This window comes from Gobio gobio (assembly GCF_949357685.1).
Source record: "Gobio gobio genome assembly, chromosome: 12".
Lineage (NCBI taxonomy): Eukaryota > Metazoa > Chordata > Actinopteri > Cypriniformes > Gobionidae > Gobio > Gobio gobio.
The window spans coordinates 37,356,482-37,377,308 of record NC_137105.1 but is presented as its reverse complement, the minus strand read 5'-3'; the positions used below and the strand labels follow the sequence as shown (position 1 = coordinate 37,377,308).

At 40.5% G+C, this 20,827-nt stretch overlaps 1 protein-coding gene and 1 long non-coding RNA gene across 2 annotated transcripts in view; one reads left to right on the top strand and one right to left on the bottom strand.

Moving 5' to 3' along the window:
- Positions 1-20,827, top strand: part of LOC307135048 — a 910,342-nt gene that overhangs the window by 110,449 nt on the left and 779,066 nt on the right. The window lies entirely within an intron of this gene.
- LOC307135047 (flavin-containing monooxygenase 5-like) overlaps positions 1-20,827 on the bottom strand; it is a 36,069-nt gene that overhangs the window by 11,598 nt on the left and 3,644 nt on the right. The window contains exons 2-5 of the mRNA XM_079831203.1: positions 13,517-13,657; positions 4,955-5,143; positions 4,545-4,710; positions 3,913-4,055 (exon numbers count right to left, since the gene is read on the bottom strand). Coding sequence (XP_079687329.1) covers positions 3,913-4,055; positions 4,545-4,710; positions 4,955-5,143; positions 13,517-13,648 — 630 coding nt within the window. The 5' untranslated portion in view covers positions 13,649-13,657. The remainder of the gene's footprint in view (positions 1-3,912; positions 4,056-4,544; positions 4,711-4,954; positions 5,144-13,516; positions 13,658-20,827) is intronic.

Below are 20,827 nucleotides of genomic sequence, written 5' to 3'. Positions count from 1 at the left end.
GGGCGGGTTGAAAACATGCAGAACTAGCTCCTACTACTGGCTGTAGTCTATAGCCTCTGGCCAAATTTATTTTTCCAGAAATAAACTGCATAATTCTCTCATCTCAGGGGGACATGAGGGGGGAAAGTACGATAATTCGAATATACTACCGGGTTTCTACTGATACAAAGCTTAATGCTAATCACTGAAGTAACCCTTAAAAAAACCTTGCAGTTAGATCCTCGCCTCTGCCTGCTTTCTCTTGCTCCCGCACGTTAAAATAGCTAATTTGCTTATTAAGTTAGTCATTAGTCTTATTTTTATATTGATAAATGTAATCAATCCAAATCAAGGGGTTTGAGGAAATGAAATATATCCTGATTTTGAAATTAAATTGTTTAGTAGTGTTTGGTTATATACCTTATTTATTAATCCATCACTCTCTCTCAATTTTTCTTTTTTCATTTACTGTTGTAACATTGCAAGAATATTTAGTATTGAATGTGAAAAGAGTCCATTGGGTCATAAAAATAACACATTTTAGTGGGATGCACCCCCTCCATACACTCAAAAAATCTTGAGCCTTTTTTCCCCCAAGATTTACGCATTTCAATTAATAGTTAATAGCTTCAGTTGTTCTTTGTTGGTCGATGTATCTGTATGCTGTTCATCTATCCTTGTATCCTGTATCCCAGTATGTGTGTTCGTGTCGTGGTTTCTCTGCCGTTGTCTTTGGATTTACTTTGTTTATGTCTTCAATAAATGTCCTTGCTGCAATTTGATCTCATTTAGCGTCATCCCTGCTCAAATGTTACAGTTACTCATTTGAAATTCTTAATTCATAATATTAATAATATGTAAGTGTATTAGGGGTGGGCGATATAGCCTCAAAATTATATCACAATATTTCAAGAATATTTGCGATAACAATATTTATGAAGATATAGGAAAAAAATGTATGGAACAAAGTTTTATTGGTTATTGCAGCTTGCAGCAGCATTTATTAGTGCAAACAAAACCATAACATAACATTTTAGTTTAACAATAATGTAATTTATGCCATGGTCTGTCTGAATATTTGATTCTGATTGGCTGGAAGTGTGCAATAAAATCGTTTAATGCACAGGTAGTTCCAAGTCAGATGAATCCTCGTTCTATATTAATGCACTGTTTTCATTTCAGGTGTGTTTACACAGAGCACTGTAATCGGTTTAAAAGTCTGAAAGTCCGAATTAAAATGCTGCATATAAACACTGCTTTCATAAGGATACACTAATTTCTGAAGTGTAAAACTTTTTATTTTGTAACGCAGTTACAAGTTATGCAGATAAATGTTGGAATAATGACACAGACATAGCCTGGCTATGCCATCTCATATGACAGCGTTTGTCCCAGGTACTTTCTACTTCAACTGCGCCTGACAGAAGAATTTATTTTTCTGAGGTGTTTCTTACAGCAACACCAGATCGGTTTAGATAACGTCTCGTGTAAACTGTTCACAGAATCGTTCAATCGGAATGATTTTAATCGGAATGACATAAAAGTGTGCATGTAAACCAGGCACGTGCAGAGGGGGGGGGCTTTGGGTGCTCGAGCCCCTGCCCTTTTTCAAAATGAATCAAAAGTGCCCCTCTCAGACAAATATCAATGATAATATCGTGGTCAATAAAACTAAATAAATGTGATTATTATAACATGACAATGTATACAATAGTAAAGGACGGCTCAAAAGTCGGACCATTTCTGTTGAGGCGTTGCTATAACGCGTTGCTATGGGTTGCGTGCGTTTTGATTGACAGCTGATTTTCCACTGTTCGGAAACGGCTCTCGAGCCAAATATGGTCCTTTCAGAGAGTGTGTGGCCTTACGGGGAAAAAGTAAACCAATATTTTTTTTTTCATCCATAATCAGAGCTAATGTGTTGATTTAATTACACATCTATATATTATATATTTTAAAGTATTACACAATCACCAATGCCCGTTTGTTAGTGTATAATACACCAACCAATCGTGATCTGGCAAAGCAAGTTCAAATTCCATTGGGCGATGTGAAGTGGAGCGGTAATTTTCTGTTCTTATTCATAAATCGGTTAAAAATGACATGGACAGACGAACTAACGTTTGTGGAACGATTTCCTGCGGTTTGTCTCATTTTATTAATTGCATCACTGACAAAATGGATTTTAACTGACAACAAACAAATCCCTGCACAAAACCATGCAGCAGCAAAAGTCGCATTAATGGTAAGTAGTGTTAAATTCACTTGTATTTATGTAGCCTATATTGATACACCGTTTACTATTTCATGAAACTATCAAAGTTAACAAAACCCAAGTGCCACCGGCACCTACAGGCCTTTATGTGAAGTGTAGGCTGGCGAAATGGTTACGTGAAAGGACTTTATTATATTAACGTTAACATTTTTGAATATTATGCTGCATTATGAAGTCTCTTATGTTCTTCAAGCCTGCATTTATTTGATAAAAAAACAGCAATATTGTGAAATATATTAAAATAATGGTTTTCTATTTTAAAATAATTTAAAATATAATTTATTTTTGTGATCACAGCTGGATTTTCAGCATAGTGTCACATGATCATTCAGAAATCATTCTAATATGAGGATTTAATGTCAATGATGGAAACTGTGATACTTTTTTCAAGATTGTTGGATTAATAAAAAGTTAAAAAGAACATAATGTAATAATATTTCACAATAATAGGCTACTGTTTTTTCTGTATTTTTGATTAAATAAATTTAGGCTTGATGAGCATAAGGATATATATATATATATATATATATATATATATATATATATATATATATATATATATATATATATATATATATATATATATATATATATATTGCCCCTTTTTTACATTTGAGCCCCTGCCCCTGAAGAACTCTCTGCACGGCCCTGATGTAAACGAGACTATTGAAGCGTGCGCACACACACACACACGCGTCACTCGCATTCAGAGAGCAGAGATCGCGCTGCACATTCATGAGCACAGAAACTTGTTATTAACGCCGCCCCGCGACTTTTAGCAATAAAATAGTTACTGGATAGTTACTATTTTATACTATTTTATACTGGATCACTACATTATATTTCTCAGCAATGATGGGGTTACATCGCTATTTTTCAGTAATAAACCCACATCTTCGTTAAGAGAGACGCTAAACAGGTACGAATCTCTCTCTCTCTCTCTCTCTCTCTCTCTCTCTCTCTCTCTCTCTCTCTCTCTCTCTCTCTCTCTCTTTCTCTCTCACACACACACTCTCACTCTCTCTCTCTCTCTCTCTCTCTCTCTCTCTCTCTCTCTCTCTCTCTCTCACACACACACTCTCTCTCTTACTCTCACTCTCACTCTCACTCACACACTCACTCACTCTCATTAATCCAAATAAATGCTATAATTCATTCAAATAAAAGTAATCTTACGCACTACTTTATCTCTGTGTCTGATTCAAAGAAGGCAGAATGCTGGATCTAACGAGCCGTAACTGACGAAAATAACTGTCAATGTTACCCTTCCGGTCAAATATTGCACTGCAAACATCAATAGCAGCTTTAAGTTGTCAATGTTTAGTCAGTTGTCAAGAGGGCTTACCTCTTGTAAACAAGTAGCTCCCTTTTTAGGTACTAAGTTGTTATCGGAGGCTGACATAATGCTCTTCGTGTATACTCTGACAGATGTTGTTGTGTGTGCTAGGGAACGTAAATGCGCCATATGCCATCACGTCGTTATATCATTGATATCGCGATATGACACTTTTTTATCATGTAAAAATGTATACCGGTATTATCGTGGATGGTATGATATGGCACACCCCTAAAGTGTATGCTGTTTTTGACCTTGCTGAGAATCTAAAACTAGAGAAAATATCAGTAAAAAAATATATATTACAAAATGTATTAGACACCTTCTCACACACTCGGCTAAGCTCCACGGCAATGTCTCCACCAGAATTCCCAATCCCAACAATCACAACTCTCTTCCCAAAGTAAGGATCAGGGTCCTTATATTCAGAACTGTGAATTACTGTCCCTGGGAATGTATTGATGCCTGTAGTAGACAAAATTACAGTAAATGTTATACCATATATGGTTAAACTTATTTTGATGGTCCACTTTAGACATACTAACTATAAGTAACTTTGCAACTACATGTCCACTAACTCTTGTAAGAGTATTAGTAGACTGTGTTAGGTTAGGCTTAGGTGTTAGGGTTTGGGTTAGTAAGTTGAGATGTAGTTGAAAAGTTACTTATGATCAGTACAATGTCTGTTGGGGGAGCATCAGAATATTAGCAGATAAGTACCTTATTAGCAAAATTATCAACAGATATTAAGCAGACAGTTGAATAACTTTAATGACTGATAGTTTACATGTATGTGCAAAGTTACTTATATTTAGTAGAATTTAAATAAAGTGTCAACAAATATATTGGTGCTTTTTGTATAGAGACATAAAGGGAATTAGTATTACACACAGTGCTGAATGCTGCAGAGTAAAGCAATTTACATAACATTCTGTAATCAAATGAACAGATCACCTGGGAAGTCTGAGACGGGTTTGATGGGTTGTGTGTAGAGTCCCGCACACACAAGCACCCCGTCAAACACATGTTTCTCCTCTTGTCCATCTCTGTCTACGGTCACCACCTCCCACTGCCCTGAATCAGAGAAATCAGGCCTCTGCCTCACACTGCGAACTGTGGTCTGAAACACACAAAACCACAAAGAGATTAAATGGTACATGTCATCTTTATAAAAGGAATGATTCTTATAAACACACATTTGCAATAATGTGAGAACATCTTTGTCAAACAAACACTCCTAACCCTAAAATCTGTTAGGTTGAAATGAATGTTATTCCAGGACCAATGTGGATGGAAACATATCTTATCAAGAAACATCTTTCTTGGTGAAATCTCAGCGGATGTGATGTCATTGTGTTAATTACCTGAAAGTGAATGTGCTTGAGCAGATTGAAGTGCTCAGCATAGAGTTTGTAGTACTGCATGATCAGAGTGTTGTGCATGAAGTTTGGGTAATGATCCGGCATAGGGAAATCACTATAGCACATCATCTCTTTAGAGGTGTTCACTATGACAGAACGATAAATACTGGAATTTCCTGCCTCAGGTTTGTCCTGTGGATGAACAGGGGGACACACAAAAAAACCTGACATTTTTAATTAAAGGTGAAGTGTGTAGTTGTTTAATGTAAAAATACTGTCTTATATCCCATCTTTATATGCATAACTATAAGTAATTTGAAGGATTATTGCTCCCAAAAGTGTAAACAAAAACGACTTTTTAAAATAGAGTTTGAGGTGGGGCTATCTGTTTGTTGACCAATGGCAGTATAATAACAATGGTATAATATAAAGTGGTATAATAACAATTCATAATAACAATAAATATATTAATTATTGAATATGCACTTCCATTCCAATGTTTTGGATCAGTCAGACTTTTCTCAATAAGATTGCATTGATTAAAGTGACAGTAAAGACATCTAATGTCACAAAGAAATTTCAAATAAATGCTGTTCACTCTATCCGGATGGGGCGATTTATCTGGATAGGCTTTTTTTGGAAAGATGACAAGCCGGAATGAAAACAAGTAACGAGGCTATTTTTAAAATATAAGGAGTAGAAAGTACAGATAATTGCATGAAAATGTAAGGAGTAGAAAGTACAGATAATTGCATGAAAATGTAAGGAGTAGAAGTAAAAAGTCGGCTGAAAAATAATAACTCCAGTTAAGTAGATACCCAAAATACTACTTGAGTAAGGTAATGAAGTAGCTATTTGTACTTTGTTACTGACACCTCTGATGACATCATTTAATTAAAAAAGCCACCTGGCAAAAAAATTCTGGACCTTTATAAGGAAACGGCCAAACGACAAAACCAACATAAAAGTTATAATAGATAAATGATACATTTGTTTTTTTAAAACATGATTCCCAATTATTTATATACATGATTTTATATTTGTACACCCTTTACATTTTTATTTCAATGTTGTAATTCATTCATTTAATTTTTAATTAAAGCAGATTTGTTCCATGACAATATTAATTAAAGTTTCTTAAGGGTCAAGATCAAGTTCTCTGCATCTCCTGTGCCGCACCAAGACACTCCCATAATATCAATCATCACTCAAATTAATGCACGGCTCAGATTAACTGTACAGCATGTGTGTAAGACTCCAATAACATTATAAAGTAATTATTTTATCAAAAAAAAATCTCTCAATCAAGTTGCTGTGTGAATTATTAAAATATTGAGTTAAATTATAATTATTATTATTATTATTATTATTATTATTATTATTATTATTATTATTATAGTATTATACACAACATTATAATATTATTTTCAAATACATTTTTATATTATTATTATTTAAAGAGCACCTATCATGACATTTAAAATGTTCCAAATATTGTTTTAGAAGTCCCCAACAACAGTTTTGCATGCATGCAATGACAAAAAAGACTTTAGTTTTCTTATAATATGCATTTATTTTTACCTGTTTTGACAGCGATTCTCAAATGATTCCTTTAGTGATTCACTTTTCAAAAAAAATTCACTTTTCCCGCCTTTACTTGACGCTAATCTGCGGTGATTGGTCCGATGACCCAGTCAGTTGTGATTGGTATAGTCTGTGAAGATATTTTCGGAAACGGAACGCCCATCAAAGTCTTATAGTGACAGTAATTTGTTAACATGTGTCAGGAGTTATGAATATGAAAACCGCGTCGGTACTGTTTGATTGTAATATGAGCCTCAGCTGATCTCATTCATAAAAAAACTCCTCTATTCTCCTCACGAAGACTCGCGACAAATCAACATCCCTCAGGGCTTTTAGTTCAAAAGTGTGCAGATGAGGAGACATATTGATTGATTCTCATATGTCTGTGTCAAATTTCTAAACAGAGGAGTATTTTTTATTCAATACTTCCTCAAAATGCGCAGATTTAGCCTAATCATGAGCGATTGATTCTCTTATGTGTTGTTTTCAATTCATACTGGCAGCCGGAGGGCGCTCTGTGCACATGTAATCCATATATGGTACAGACAGACGAAGAAGATACCATGTGCCATAATAAAAGTCCATAATAAAAGCTTCCTGAGATCGCGAAACATACATTTGAAGACTAATAAACACTCAATCGCGACGATGTATGGTTTGTCTTCAAGCCACTTAGTCTTCAAATGCTCATCCTTGGGCAGATGAAAAAAGCACTTCAGAACACAGCGTCTCGTCGCCATGATGTTTTCTAGTTTTCACTGGCGTCTTGGAGCGCAATAAGTGGGCGTATCGTATTCAAATAACTTGACAAGTTGACGTCATCTAGTCAGAGAAAAAGCTTCGGTCTTCTAACAATTCTTAAAAATGACTCAGAGTCGACTCTTACTTTTGAAAGAAAATAACTATATATACGGTGCACTGTCATATTTCAAGCTATGCAGGATGTTTTTGTTCACTTAGATCTATGTTACACGCTACATGAAAGGTAAATTTCAAAATTCCATGATACGTGCTCTTTACAATTAGTATTCCCCCTGGTTCAGTAATGAACTCTTGTAATAAAGAAGCAGTGGTTGGGACACATTTTAAGCATCAACGCCGCTTAAAAAGATGCAATCTAATCCTGTGCTTGCGAGCAGGTTTAAGCTTACGAACCTGTTGCTATGACAGCAAGTCCAGGATGAGCTTCGAAGAACCAAACAATCCATGATCATGCCAAATCATCAACAATCAAATCCAGCTAACTGAGTTCTCTTTCATCATCTCATGTTTGAGATCCACCTATGGGAAGGGCATCCGTACCTGACCTCTGCAGAAGCATCCAATTGCACCAAGTCTGACAAGACAGGCAGGAGCGCGCAGCCAATGCCCAGTAAGGCCCCACCCCTTACCTACGGGCATATATAGCCTGCATGCGCTACTGTACATCAGTTGACATTCGCTTCTCGCGATCTCTGCGTGTACACAGCTCGGTCGAATTTGCGCTGCTCACTTTTTGTCTGCAGGAGGAAATATCCTCGGATCAGCCTCTGCCAGGCGTGACAGTTCCTATTTCTGCTAGTTTGCTGTGTCTGCTCTCGGAGCCGCCCGCGCTCTCACTCGTCTTCCTGTTCCACGGCTGCCGCCACTGACTTTTCTGAGTTTTTCACTGGTATGTCACTCTCTAACTCTGCTTCTGCCGGCAGTAGCGCATCACGGGCCTGCCCGGCCGCTTGTGGTGCGCTCATCACCGCTAAGGATCTTCACCAATACTGCGTGGTTTGCTTGGGCCTCAAGCACGCGCAAGAGGCCTTAGAGAACCCGGAGAACTGCAGTCACTGCCTAGTGCTGCCAAAGAAACTCCTGCGACGCCGTCTTAAAGTTGCCGCTACCCAGTGCGGCGATCTCGAGTGTGCAGAGTCAGATGTGGAACACGGTGACGGCAGCGCGCTACCGGGGACCCCCCGGGGCGCGACTGCTTTTATCTGGGCTGACCAGCCCAATCCTGAGTTCCCTGAAGAGGACATCTTCGCGGGCAACCTCCCGCTCGCCATTCTCGGGGTCTCAGAGGACGAGGAGGCCATCCCGCCCTCTGGTATTCCCCAGGCCTGCGCCCCCGCGGCCTTGCCTCAGTCCATCCTCCTGGATGTGTGTGAGCGAGCACTCAACATCGAGTGGCCGGCTCCACAGAGCACCACCGACCAGGAGAGGGATATCTATGACGGGAAAGTGCTGGGAGCTCCCCCTGGCCCGAGGAAACAACTTTTTCCCGTTCTTCCAGCGTGCACTAAGCACATGAGGCACTACTGGAGCGACCCGCTTGACTTTAAACACGGTCTCGCGGATCTGGAGGTTAAGGATATGGCGGCTCTCGGCATGGGCGAACTGCCCGCTATTGAGCCCTCCATCGCCAGGCACCTCAACCCAGTCCAAGGAGGACTCCTCGCCCCCCCTAAACCGGCCCTTCCTAACAAGATGGACCGTTTTTCCGCTTCAGTGCACCAGGCGGCTTATAAATCCTCTGCCTTGGCTGTGAGGGCCCTGAATGTCTACTCCCTCCTCTCCGCTTACCAGGCGGAGATTCTGGACGACCTGGGCCAACAGCTGGACAAGGGATCTCCTTCGCCTGCACTATGGAAGGAGATCATCACGGTTAACGATCTTGTTCTCCGTAACGCTCGTCAGGCCGTCCAAGCCTGCGGGCGCTCCATGACGCTTTCCGGAGTAGGAGAGCGCGTGCTCTGGCTCAACCTCTCGGGCCTCCCGGATAGCGAAAAAATATGTGTCGCAGGCGCCCCGGTAGAGCCCGGCTGGGCTCTCTTTGGCCCCACCGTCGCACTGATGCAACAACGGTGTGACGACAAGAGGAAGGAGGACGAGGCCTTTAAGTTGTGCCTTCCCAGGAAGGCCGCCCCATGCCAGGTTCCCCCTGCACGGTTTCCTAACCCCCCGGCCCCAGGACAGGCCTTTCATCAAAGCAAGGAAAGGACCCGCACCAATCCCCCGCCACGGCAGAGCAACCCACCATCTGCTAAGCCCTGGAGGAAACCTTCTCCTGCCGCTGCGGGAAAACCCCCGAGTTCAACCCCCACCGACCCCAAACACAAGCGGCCGGCCTGATGTTTGGCTCTGGGTCCACGTTCTCGAGTGACGAGCTCTTTGGACCCTCTTCCTGCCCCAGAACCCCTGTTCAAAAGACGGAGGGTCTTTTCTGGAGGGTGCCCCCCTCCCGTGGCTGCCCAGCCCATGTGTTCAGTGGACGATGTGTGTTTCCCCCCGTTCAGGGGGTCTGTTGTGAGGAAATGTACCCAAGCAGTGTTACCACACCGCACTCATTGTGTCCCCCTCACCCAGTTAATAAAGGCTTCGGCCCCAGTGTTTTCCCGAAAACAAAACACACAAATAAACACAAAAAACACGTTAAATCAGACGAATCATATGAATTTGTTACAGAGAGATACCCTCTCTCTGCAGGGGAAGCACTTTTCTCTGCAATGAGTGGACAGCTCTCTGAACCCACGCATGCCATCCCTAGTTTCTCCACTAGAGGGTGTCATTGCATCACAAATAAGCCAGCTGGGCAAACACGAAGCCAGCAAGGCACGAGTGGGCACGCACGCTCGCGAGCCCGTGTGTCGGCTTTGCGAGCTGCAGAACCAACCGAATGGGTATTACGTACAATATTGCAGGGTTATCGTCTGCAGTTTGCAATGAAACCCCCACTTTTCAGCAGCGTTCGTTTTTCTCACACAGGGGAAAACACGGCGTGCATTCTGAAAGAGGAAATCTCCTCTCTGCTGAGCAAAGGTGCGATACAGGTGGTACCCCCCAATCTGATAAACCAGGGTTTTTATTCTCGTTATTTCCTGGTTCCAAAGAAGGACGGTTCCCTCCGTCCTATTCTGGAGCTCAGGGTGTTGAACAGACATTTGAGGAAATACAATTTCAGAATGTTAACTCATGGTTCGCTCGCCCGCGCCATAAAACGGAACAACTAGTTCACATCGGTCGATCTGAAAGATGCTTTTTTCCACATAAGCATTTATCCACCGCACAGGAAGTCTCTACGTTTCGCCTATCAAGGCATTGCATTTGTTACGAATTCACGATCCTGCCGTTTGCGATGAGTCAAAGCCCTCACAGCTTCTGTCTGTGTGCGGAAGCGGGCTTGACTCCCCTTAGAATGTCCAGTCTACGGATCCTGACATACATAGACGATTGGCTAATCATAGCCGATTCGAGGGGAAAGGTGTTGCAGGACACCTGCCGCATGCTCGTGCACATTACATCTCTGGGCTTCAGGGTGAATGTGAACAGAAGCAATTTTACACCCAGCCAGAATGTGATATTCCAGGGCATGGAGCTGAACTCAGTCTCCATGCGAGCGCGTCTCTCACAGGAGCGCGTTCTCTCTCTGATGAACTGTCTGTCGCAGTTCAGAGAAGGGGCGAGGGTGCAATATCGAACATGTCTCAGGCTACAGGGTCTTATGGCTTCATCTATCCAGGTTTTGCCACTAGGACTCCAGAGAATGAGGGCGTTCATGAAGTGGGTTTTGTCACTACATTTCAGCCCGTTACACGATCTTTGCCGCTTTGTAACAGTGACGCGCACCTGTGCTGCAGCTCTGCGCCACTGGAAGAGCGTGGACTTTTACGCACAGGGCGCCCCTCTGGGGACGGTTATGTTGCGGAAAGTTGTGACGACGGATGCGTCCTTAACAGGCTGGGGTGCCACCCAAGAGGGCAGAACTGTGAACGGTTTGTGGCCAAGCAAACTACGTTCAGAGTACATAAATAATTTAGAGCTTCTGACTATTTGGAAGGCTCTGAATCATTTTCTGCCCCATCTGCAGGGACATCATGTGCTCGTACGCTGAGACAATACCACGGCAGTGGCTTATATCAATCGTCAAGGCGCCGTGCGCTCATCGAAACTCCATGCTCTAGCTTACAAGCTTTTGGTATGGAGCAGTCGATTTTCCCTGTCGTTACGCGCGACTCATGTTCCAGGGTTTCTGAACAGAGGCGCGGATCTTCTATCGAGGGGGAACCCGCTCTTTGGAGATTGGCGCCTCCATCCTCAGAAAGTAGACATGATTTGGATGAGATTCGGACAGGCGCATGCAGGCGCATGCGCATGCAGGCTATATATGCCCGTAGGTAAGGGGTAGGGCCTTACTGGGCATTGGCTGCGCGCTCCTGCCTGTCTTGTCAGACTTGGTGCAATTGGATGCTTCTGCAGAGGTCAGGTACGGATGCCCTTCCCATAGGTGGATCTCTCCACTCGATGTTTCAGAGAACCAGGGTGTGGCGAGCAGCGAGGCCGAGGGACCGTGAGGGCGGGACGAGGCGGCGCTCATCAGAGAGGATGAGCGCCAGCTGCGAGCCGCAGCGATCTCGGCCCTTGCGGAGGAGTGAGGGAGTATAAAGGAGGAGCGACGACAGTGAGGGACGAGAGAGGACCAGGCCTGGACTTTATGTTGTATTTTATTTACGTTTTGTTATGTGTTGCTGCAGTCGACCGTGAGGGGCTGCAGCTTATTATTTTCATTTTGTGTTTGTGTGTAGGCGGCAGTCGACCGCGAGGGGCTGCCGCCGCCATTTTATTTTGTGTTTGTTTTTTATTAAAACTTGTTGAATGTTCGCCGGTTCCCGCCTCCTTCTTCCCATACAAACATACGTTTACTACAGTGGTGCTGAAGCCCGGGAGGAAGGAGGGACATGCTGTCGAGGAGCCCTCGCAGCTGAGGGGGATCGCGGTGCCGCGGAGTTCGGGCAGCGCGGAGGAGAGAAGTCCGCGAGCGGCTGCCCGAAGCGGTGGTGCTGGAGCGGATGAAGATCGGTGGGACGGAGAGCTCGCTGCCGCGCCCCTGGGTCGAGGTGGGGTGGCTTGCGTCCGCGAGGGGGCGAAGGAGTCCCCAGCGCTTGCCTGGAGCCGGAGCCTGCTGTCGTCCGCCGCATAGGGGAGGAGCAGGGAGCGCGGGATGGGGACTCGCTTCCGGCCGCCCTCAGAAGGAGGAGCCACCGCCGGCCGCCAGGGGGCGGAGGAGTCTCGGGCCGTCCACCGAGCGTCCAGTGCCACCGCATGGCACCGCGAAGAAGAGCCTCTCGGCTGGCTGAGGACCGAGTGGCAGTGTGTCTGGGAACCGGACCAGAATTTTTTTTTTTTCTTTTCTCCTCTCTCCACTCTCTCGTCTCTGTCGCTCCTCATGCTCCCCGCTCCGTTCTCTCACCTCGCTGTTCTTACCCCCAGGTCCCGCGGCCGCCGTGATCGGCCCCCCCCCCGGGGAGGGGGAGGGGGGGAGAGTAGAGCGCAGACTCGGGAGTGCCTCCCGGCCTGGGAAGGGCGTTGGGGGTATGTGGCGAGCAGCGAGGCCGAGGGACCGTGAGGGCGGGACGAGGCGGCGCTCATCAGAGAGGATGAGCGCCAGCTGCGAGCCGCAGCGATCTCGGCCCTTGCGGAGGAGTGAGGGAGTATAAAGGAGGAGCGACGACAGTGAGGGACGAGAGAGGACCAGGCCTGGATTTTATGTTGAGTTTTATTTATGTTCTGTTTTGTGTATGCTGCAGTTGTCCGTGAGGGGCTGCAGCTTTTATTTTATTTTTTTAATTTGTGTTTGTTGTATGTAGGCGGCAGTCGACCGCGAGGGGCTGCCGCCGCAATTATTATTTTGTTTGTTTGATTAAAACTTTGTTTATTGTTCGCCGGTTCCCGCCTCCTTCTTCCCGTACAAACAAGCTTTACTACACAGGGTTACGACAGTAACCTATTGTTAGCGACATACGAAGAACGGACCCCAGGTGTGTTAAATGAGGGAGACGCACAAAATGTGCAGGGCTGGGGGGCCTCCAGGACAGGTTTGAAGATTACAGTGTGCTAAAAATGATTGTCAATTATCTTGTGGAACTGCAGATGGCATAGAAATGACACACTTCACCTTTATTGTTGAGCTGTTTAAATTTCAGACATTAAATGCTAAAAATTGAGTTTAATTTCAACCTTAAACCTCCAGAGTCCTCCAATATCATCACTGCTCTCAAAACACACTGGCTCCAACCCTTCATCCAGACAGCATTTGATGGAGGTCAGCCCAGAGCTGCCTGCTCCAATCACAGCCACATGCTTGGCCATGTTGTCAGTCTGCAAAAGAAACATGGAATGATGAAAGAAAAAAAACTACTGCATTTCATCCATGGTCTTGTGAAAATGCACACAGTTATTAAAAAAGACACAATATTACACTAATGACGTTACGTCAATTGTGATATGGATATTTAATAGCTATTCCAGGAATCATTAAAGGGGTGATGAATTGAGAAAACTTTCCCTTGAGCTTTTGATATATAAAAGGTCATGGTAATATAAGAATATCCTGTAAGTTTCAGAGCAGAAAACTTCCTTGTTAGTCAAAGAAAAGCTTTTATTGACACCAGGCCCAGCAAACGATCGATCTCAGAATGTGCCCGGCTATGATGTGTGAGTGTAGTGTAGGGCTGCAACGACGCGTCAGGGGGAGCAGAAGCTTATTAAATATGCAAATCTTATCCAATCCTAGCCGTGGGCGTTTACTTCCAATTCTTCAGTGCGGCACGCCCATCAAAACTGAGCGTGTCTTAAGACAGCCTCAAAAGCAGGTCAGAAAAAAGCCTATTATTTATTCATTATGATGTTTTTGAATGTAAAAACCACGCAAACGCAATAAGTTAACCTCTGACAACAGTACAATAAAAAAAAAAAAAGCCAGTTCATGACCCCTTTCACAATAACCAGTGAGAGTGCCCGTGTAGTCCATCAGAGGGCACTCCACCTCAGACTATTGCCATGGCCATTTCTCAATATGCAAACTTGTCTGTAGGCCTACTTGTGTTCTCGTGGACTTGTGAAACGTCATCAGTCGCTGCCCAAGTACTGTTCCAATTCAAAGTTCACATCTAGCCATAGACAAGTACAGTTCAAATCCCCGGATGTGTCCTTGATCCGCCCCTTTTATCGAGGATGCATCGAGAGGAGACTTCAGATAAACCGGTATCCCAGAATGCATCTCGCACCAACGGACGCAACGATCAGTAAATGGTAATGCCCCCCAACACCCCCGCATGATAAGCTGAACTTGGTTGTGCGCGAGCCTCTACTACTAAGAACGTAACCGAGAGCAGAGCGACATTATAATCAATTAAAGTAATACTGTTTGCATGTGCTTTATAACAGAGTCTCAACGGGGAACGGCATTGTTTTGTCACTTGCAACACATCCAGAATACACATAATTTCTGCTTAAAATAAGCCTAAAAAGCAAAACAAGACCAATTTAGGATGGTCTTTATTAGTTATTTTTAAGCACAAGCCTAATAAAACATTTGAAGTAAAAAAACATTTTTTATTTATTTATTACTTATATAGTAGCCTAGTATAAAGTTAAAATGAAAAAAAGTGAAAATTAAAATATTAAATACAATTATAATATGTTAAAATATTTGTTAAATAGTTTTATTGATCATATTTATGTTTTATTTTTGTAATGTGTTTTTGTTAAGTCATGTTATAATATTGTTTTGAACTGCTTGTTATTTACAATGGCAACTATTAACTGTTTTAAAAAAAATCTTGCGGGTGCGTTGAATTGTATTAAATCCACAAAAATCCTAATAATCAAACTAAATCATAATAATTATTAATGTTAATAATAATATAGAGAGCCCACAACAACAACAACATAAAATAAACAAACAAAAACATAAAAAAATATATTGTCCCGTTTTTTAATTAAAAGATAACAACAAATGAGATTTTAGTGATATTTTGACCACTCACATAGGAAATGTCCTGTTGAAATGAAATCTTTCCATTTCAGAAATCTGGTCACCTTACCTAAACCACATATTAATGTTTAATATAGGCCTAAAAATTTTTTTAATCTAAACGAAAAGAGGCAGGGTTGTGTTTTATACTTCGTTTTGTTATAAATATATAAGATAATCATTGTAGCTGCCTGAACGACATTTGTGTGGCTAATATGTTTAAGATTTTTTTGTAAAAAAAAAAAATGAAAAGAGGCAGTGGTGTTTTATGACATCTTTCGTTTTATTGTAGCTTAAAATATAAGTTTCACCAAGTAGGCCTACGCGAACTTCTGACTTGCGTCCGTGGTAATTAATTCAGGCTCGCCAAGTTCAATTCCGGAGAACGAACTCCCGAGTTCGAAAAAAAAAAAAAAAAAATACCAACATGGTTTGTATAGCCTATATATATATGAATAAATAAATAAATATATATATATATATATATATATATATATATATATATATATATATATATATATATATATATATATATATATATATATATATATATATATATATATATATATATATATATATATGAATAAATATATATATATATATGAATAAATATATATATATATATATATATATATATATATATATATATATATATATATATATATATGTTATAATATATATATATATATATATATATATATATATATATATATATATATATATATATATATATATATATTATAACATATATATATATATATATATATTTATTCATATATATATATATATATATATATATATATATATATATATATATATATATATATATATATATATATATATATATATATTATATCATATATATATATATATATATATATATATATATATATATATATATATATATATATATATATATATATATATATATATATATATATATATATATATATGAATAAAATGCCAAGACAAATAGTTCACTGTTAAGTTTAATTAGTTCTGATAGCCTAAAGAAAGGTGAAATTTGTACATCTATACATACACATATCTTTTTGTACATCTCTCTCTCTCTCTCTCTCTCTCTCTCTCTCTCTCTCTCTCTCTCTCTCTCTCTGCACATATATATCCTTTACACACGTTCCTCCTTTCAATCACCTTTAATCATTAATTCTTCCTTTACACACTTTCCCTGACACTCTAGCACTGGCACATGAAACAGCAGTCTGGGTCCTCTATACTGTCGTAGAATCCTCTCAGGCAACCACACTTCCCATTTCCGTAAAAACCTGAGCAGGATTTGAAAAAAAGTTTTACATGTTTTGCACACTTTAATTTCAAAAGGCACCCGCAATTCAGCCTTGGATATTTCACTCCACTTCCCCCAGTTCACAACACCTGTAGCCAAAAACACACAAAGAAAACTCTTTCATATGCAGATCTAAGATAATGTTAGCCATGGTACTGCTTTAGAAAATGCAAAAAGCAAGATTACTTAAAGCCAACCTTATACCCATTAGGCCTTATGCATCCTTCATTGCACACATTTAAACTTTAACAAACTTTCTGTCAAGCCATGCATAGTGTGCCTTCTGTCTGAACAGGGCCTTTTTTACAACTGCACTAAAGCAACTGCAAGTAAGAGACAGATTCATGTAGGCAGTATCTCCACCCTGTAGCACTTCTAGGAGTATCATCTCCAAGATATCCATGGATAACTGCAAAGTATTTCTAAAAGTATTAATCCTTGCTTGAATGGAATATGACAGTATTCCGGTAAACATTACAAATACATTTGCTCAGACATGTACTTGATAAACATCTAGCAAAACATCAGCTTTATAAACTTGCCATCGGGACAAAAACACCACAGCTGTTGCTGAGATGTTGTGGAAGAAGGGCCTGTTGATGTTGACATGCACAGTCAAACTAGCTTGAAAAAAGTTAAACAATTTCCAATGATTGTACAGTTACTTATTCAAATGAATATTGGTACCGTAATATCATTGACACAGTATTCATGCCAAGGCCCAGGAGATATGATTTGTGCAATGTTTCTGTGATGACAAAACAAAGACCATAACTTTAAAAACAGTTAGGCAAGTGCACTGCATCAAACAAAACAATACAAGAGAACTGAAATGTGGGGCAGAACCAGAACTTCCCACACTCAAAAAAATATTTTGGTCTAAATACAAGTTTTATGTATTTGAATTACATTACAATTTTCCATCCATTTGGACTACATAGTTTTAACATAAACAAACAAATAAACTTAATGTGATTCATATTTGTCAGTCAAACGTAAATGAAATAGGTAAGTTTTATGTAATGGTACACAGAAAAATGCCCATGATAAATTAACACAGCCTAGTGCACACTACTGAGATAAAGTACCATTGAAGCAGTGTTCAAGTTAATGAGATAATTGAGTGATGATTGAGAGTAATGATGAACACCTGATGATAATGAGCAGAATCACTGACGGAAAGAGAAACACAAGAACTACAACTGACTTCAGCCACAGCCTTAGATGAAATCAACTGAAGATGAAAGAAGACATTAAATCTCTGAAGATATCAGTAGATGAGGATTAAACAACTTCACAAACAGCATTATGTGCTTCATGCATTACTAACCAGACTGACTTTATTTCTGTAATTTCTGTTTTAATGAAAATAATAGTTTCATAGTATGGAAGTCACCATACTGGAGATGAGTGTCTGCTTTAGTTGGGCTCTTGACCCTTAATTTGTTTAGCTTTAGTTTTTCTCTGTCTCCTTTAACTGTGTGTTTATAAAGCACATTTGTTATTTCAAGGGAATCCAAGAGAATATCTGGTGATGTTGGCTATTTATATATTGTTAATGACAACGTGTGGCTAAATCACTGATCTCATTCGGAGTCTAATACTCTGGTTATTGTGATACTGTGTTAATAGTTTTGTTTTATTCATAATAGTTGCCATGTGATTATACAGCATGAGTTACAACACCGTTGTGGTATTCGAATAATATGCAGGATTTTAATCTATGGTATTGCTTAGATATACACAGACATCAAGAATCAATGTATGAATCTCAACAATGGTGACAATCAATTAAAATCTTCAAGCTGCAGTGCATGTTGGGCTCTGAACAGTGCACTATAAAACCTGTAGATAAGCATGTATTCTTTCTTCCTGACTGAATGTTTTGCCATGCTGAGGATCAAGGGGAAAAAATGTCATGCTCCCCTGGTTTCATAATCTGTTGAGAAGTCACAATATATACACCGAAAGAAGACAACTGCAATTTATAGATCACAACAAAATCATTTTATTCATGGAAAAAAGTCCTACAATATAATTTTGTATATTGTTAAAATAAACTTGTCCTATAGCTCTTCTCCTGGTTCAGTTTTACTACTGTATTTCTTTTGGGGCTTATTTTAACACACACACACACACACACACACACACACACACACACACACACACACACACACACACACACACACACACACACACACACACACACACACACACACACACACACACACACACTCAGGCTACGATGCTTTTTGGAAACGCAACCCTGATTATTTGTGTGATATGGTTGAGTGAGTAAAGTTACACAATACATTTTTTTCACATTTCCTTTTAACAACGCTCCACACGCCACTTTAGAATTAAAAATTGTAATTACACAAATTGCGTAGCTCGTCCCTTCTCATGCAGTGATAAACAGCGGAAATGAAAACCTGCTAGAATCGACGTCACGACTTGACGCCACTAACCAATGAGAAGAATCGCGGGCGGGACGAGTCGTGCATTCCCGCCCCAGCTGCAACACCGCCTCGATCGACGTCATACTTTGCCACTAACCAATGACAAGCGTTGTAGGCGGGGTGACACGTGCAGCCCCACCCCCATGCCCCGCCTCGATCTGCAGGCTGCGAGGAAGCAACCACAACACACTCCCATCGTTTCAATGCTATGTGTACAAATAAAAGCACTTACACGTTTTTGTTTAATTTGTCCATTAAATAAATTAATTTACTCATTAAAGTGTGACAATAAAATATAATATGAGCTTATATGATTCAATAAGATCTAATATAGGCTCTCTCTCTCTCTCTCTCTCTCTCTCTCTCTCTCTCTCTCTCTCTCTCTCTCTCTCTCTCTCTCTCTTTCTCTCATGAATAAGGACATTGTGTGATAGTGCTTATGACAGTTTGCAGTAATAGTGCTTGTGTAACTGTAGGAATGACAGAAAAGTGATAAAGTTTTTAATTAGTTTTATTAAGGGGGAAAAAACAGTTTCACAGTGTTGGGGCTGAGTCTATTTCTCCTATTAAGCCCTATTTGCACGGGATAAGTATTATCTGGGGACCTCGTGTAATTTAGAAATTACTCCCCCACATCTGAATTTTGCATGGCACATTCGCACGGGATAAGAAAGCCTGTGATTTTACTCGAATTTACTGACTTATCTCCCGGATATGATGTCAAGACTTGTAAATGTTTTTTCATTATAGATATAGCTGTATGAAATTATAAACAGTCGTATCGATATCATTTTGATTGTTTTATAGTAATACAAAAAATGTTGTTCAGTTAGAGAACAGACGCTACAATTAAAAACTGAACTGTGCAATATAATAACAATATACTGCGGAAGATTCAGTTTCAAACCTAAATGTAAAAGCGCCCATTTAAGCGAGTTTGTCATTGTACTCTTCTGTTTTTGTGTTTTTCATTAAGAATAATATTATACACACCATTCAAGCAATTTACTTTGTGAAAGATAAAGATAGAAATGCGCACAGGAAACAAAAACCTTGCAAAAATGGTAAATGATCCACCTAATCCTGGCCAAATCACAGAGATGCTGATTCGCACGGGACTAATATTATCATAGGACCTCGGTGTTTGGCGAAATATAGGTAATTTGCGGCGGAATTTTTACTTTACAAATTACAAACATGGCCGATTCGCACGGGATTAAGATCACAGACATTCTCTGCAATTATTACAAATCACCAGAGGTCCCCACATAATAGGGGAGAGCGGGGCACAACCTAACGCTTTTTGACTTCCTCACACTCTAAAAAATGCTGGGTTAAAGATAACCCAAGTTGGGTTGAAATGGACTAACCCAGCAATTGGGTTGTTATAACCCAGCGATTGGGTTGTTTTTACCCAGCAATTGAGTTGTTTTAAGCAAACATTTAACCCAACCGCTGGGTCAAAACAACCCAATTGCTGGGTTAGTCCATATTCAACCCAACTTGGGTTATTTTTAACCCAGCATTTTTTAGAGTGCATTTTGTGTAAATCCACTTGGGGTTCAGAGTATTTATTGTTTCCAACATTAATTGCGCACATGTCTAATACAATTATGTGGTTTTGTTTCATTAATACAGTGTATACTTTTTTCTTCATTTACCCCGAAAGAATGGAAGTGAAATGTGACAACATGCCCCATAGGTGGGGTACATTGTAACATGTGGTGGGGCACAATGTAACATGACCA